General features: G+C 42.5%; 1 protein-coding gene across 1 annotated transcript in view; it reads left to right on the forward strand.

Annotated features, from left to right (window-relative positions):
* LOC102478292 (gamma-aminobutyric acid receptor subunit alpha-4-like) overlaps nucleotides 1-2,770 on the forward strand; it is a gene marked incomplete at its 5' end in the record, with an annotated part of 55,012 nt that extends 52,242 nt beyond the window's left edge. The window contains one exon of the mRNA XM_014582632.2: nucleotides 2-2,770. Coding sequence (XP_014438118.1) covers nucleotides 2-241 — 240 coding nt within the window. The remainder of the gene's footprint in view (nucleotide 1) is intronic.
* Nucleotides 2,771-3,035: the final 265 nt, after the last annotated feature.

Below are 3,035 nucleotides of genomic sequence, written 5' to 3' on the forward strand. Positions count from 1 at the left end.
GCCGCCGCGGGCGTGCGGAGCAAGACTGCAGCGGGTTAAGACCACGGGCACCGGCGGGGCGGCGGGCAAGGGGTCGGGCCCGGCTCCCCCGTCAGCGCCACCCCCCTCTGGGTCTGGCACAAGCAAAATAGACAAGTACGCCCGCATTCTTTTCCCGGTCACATTCGGGGCATTCAACATGGTCTACTGGGTGGTTTATTTGTCGAAGGACACGATGGAGAAGTCAGAAAGTCTCATGTGATTTTTGCTATAGTCACTTCCCCAAAGATGACATCATTGCAGAACGTCTTTTTAAATGTTTTTAAACAGTTATTCTTTACTAAAATAAAAACTCAATGTAACTTTTCATTTCCGAAAATGCAAGCCAGTTACTGGGAGAGTGCATTAATTCCTCAGTGAAGAGAACGTCAACCATGCTTTCCTGAAAGAGTAATTGTTAAGGAATCCGGCCTCCACGTGTGCAGGCGCACAAGCTCCCCGGCAGGTGGGCAAGACCAGCTGGGCCACTGAAGTCTATGGTGCACATTTTTTGCATTGAAATTTGAAAACAGACGATGACATTTTTCCTCATCCCCTGTGAGTATCAGCCAGCCACCCCGAGTTTCCTAGTGGCACTGCCTTTGACCACAGCTGTTTATCAGATCTGGTATGCAGTGACCTGTGGTCCCTACCTGCCAGAAAAAGACTTTCCCTGTGAAAGGACACATCAGTAAGAGGGACACGGAACAACACAAACGCCGATCCATAGAGTGAGACCTTAGGTACATCGAAAATAAACATTTTAGACTAGAGGAAATGTCTTCCCTTTCATATATCCACCAAACGGTATTTAACAGTTGACTTGAAATGTTGTGCTCTGAGCCAGTTTAATTCATGGTACGGATTCTTTTTCATCCGGTTACGTATTTGTTCACCACGCGGAGCCTACTGTGTGCCAGGCATTACGCTAGCTGCGGTCCTAGGGAAGCTTTCACTGTGACTAGTAGGGCAGTCCATGCATGCCGAGAACCAGGAGCTAGCAGAGGACACTGCCTTCCTCCGTGGAGGAGATCTATTTAGAACCTGACAACGTATTGAAAATAAGATACGGGTTTCTCCTTCATTGCTAGAGGGTAACAGGTGTACCTGTTCACATACCCACTTTGGATGAGCAGTAGTGCAGCTGCAGCGACTGGCTTTCAGAATGTAACAGAAATGTGGTGCCGATTCTTCTGTATGTCAGAGACGCCGTGTGCCAACAGTGAGACTCTGGGCACTGTGAACCTTCCTAGATGACCTGCCTCGAATTGGATCAGAATCGCAGAATCATCAGAACTAGGGACTCAATGCAGGCTTTTTAGATGTTTTTCCCAACACTGATGTGTTGTAGATGAGCTAGTGAAATGCTAACCTTGGTAGGTTTTGTACCCGCAGTTCTGTGTTTCTGGGCAGTTGTTGCTTGTTTCCTGGGAGTTTTGGTAAGATTTCGTAACTAAAGTGAGCTTTGTAAATGAAAAGAACAGCAAAGAGAAGGATGAAGGAAGGCGCTGGGGCTAAGGGCGCGATGGCACAGATTGATAGCAGCTTCTCAGGGCTCCCTGTGCTGACTTCTCTTTTCCACTAGGTAGGCTTCACAGCTTAATCGAGTTTCTTGCAGCTGTCTCATGTAGCTCAATCCATGTCTTTTTTGTTGTTGTTGTGTTACTTCCAGATTTTTCTTCTGTATTTCTCTCCGTCTGCTCTGGGATGTGTGAATGTGTTCTGGGTGTTTAGGGGGAACATTTTGATAGAAACAGCCACCTCATAGACAGGATCTCCTATTTTTTTTAGAAAAGAAATACTATGACTTACCTGGCACCAACTTTTCAGTTACTGCATTGCCTTGAAATGGTTATATATGCGATCTGTAAAATGTGCCAATGCCAAAATTAATCATGAGTCAGCTCTGAGAACTCCTTGGCTATCTTTCTAAACATTTCATAGAATCAACACGTTTTAAGCCTGCGAGATTCTGAAGAGATCATCCAGCCCAAAGCCTCATTTACAAATTGATTTCAGTAAAATGAGGCCCAGTAAAATCTGTACTTACAGATATATCTAATAAAGAATACTTGGACAAAAACGTTTATTATAAATTATGTTATGAATACCCGCAGATCTCTGGCCTGGAGGACAATGCTTGGAGCTGTGACGGAAGCCATGATCATTCATCGTTCTGATGGAACGACCTGGTTTCTCTGTGAGGGACACTTATTCTTTGCTTTCCTGTTGGCCTAATTTAAAGAAATATTGGATTGGCTTCCTTTAAAAAAAAAAAACAAAACTAAATGTTAAACGTGTCAAAAAATAAAAATAAATTATTTTAGATTCATAGGCCAAAGATCCTTTGCATATGAAGACTTGAAAATAAATCCTATGGCAAAACAGCAAGGACAAAAAACTTACCCAAGGATTCTTAATTGTTATTTGTAGAAATATTGACCAGAAAGTTGAATGATGAGTGTAAAAGGAATTATTTCATTTGCATACAATGTTAATAATAATAATATGAAGTTTCTTTTTCCTAACAGAATTCCATCAAACCCATCTAGTGAGTCTTTATTTTGGTCATTATTTCTATCTTCCCAATAACTTAGAGTAATATGTTTGTGAAGAGCAGTGACTTTTCACCGTTAGAAAAATCCCTCAAGACTAATTAAGGGAGCCCAAGGTCCTGGTAATTTGTGAAGAAAAATTCTAGCTAAAAAAGACAGATTTGTAGGTCTCTATCTTTAAAAAAAAAAAAAAGAATTATTTTATTTAACATTATTTATTTTTTATTTAACTTTGACCGGATAGGACCAGAGTGAGACAGAGAGAGAGATGGAAAGTGAGAAAGCAAGCCGCCAGGTCCAGGACTTGAACCACAGTCAGCCATATGGGAATCCAGTGCCCTTAACCGCCACGCCACCTGTCAGCCCCAGGTTTCTATGTTTTATCTATTTTTTTTTGGGGGGGGAGAGGTTTTTGCTATAGGGTGCGTGCACTCGCCAGAAAGACAAAGAGACAGGAAAAGA

The sequence above is a fragment of the Tupaia chinensis genome, unplaced genomic scaffold (genome assembly GCF_000334495.1).
Source record: "Tupaia chinensis unplaced genomic scaffold, TupChi_1.0 Scaffold143697_1, whole genome shotgun sequence".
Taxonomy (NCBI): domain Eukaryota; kingdom Metazoa; phylum Chordata; class Mammalia; order Scandentia; family Tupaiidae; genus Tupaia; species Tupaia belangeri.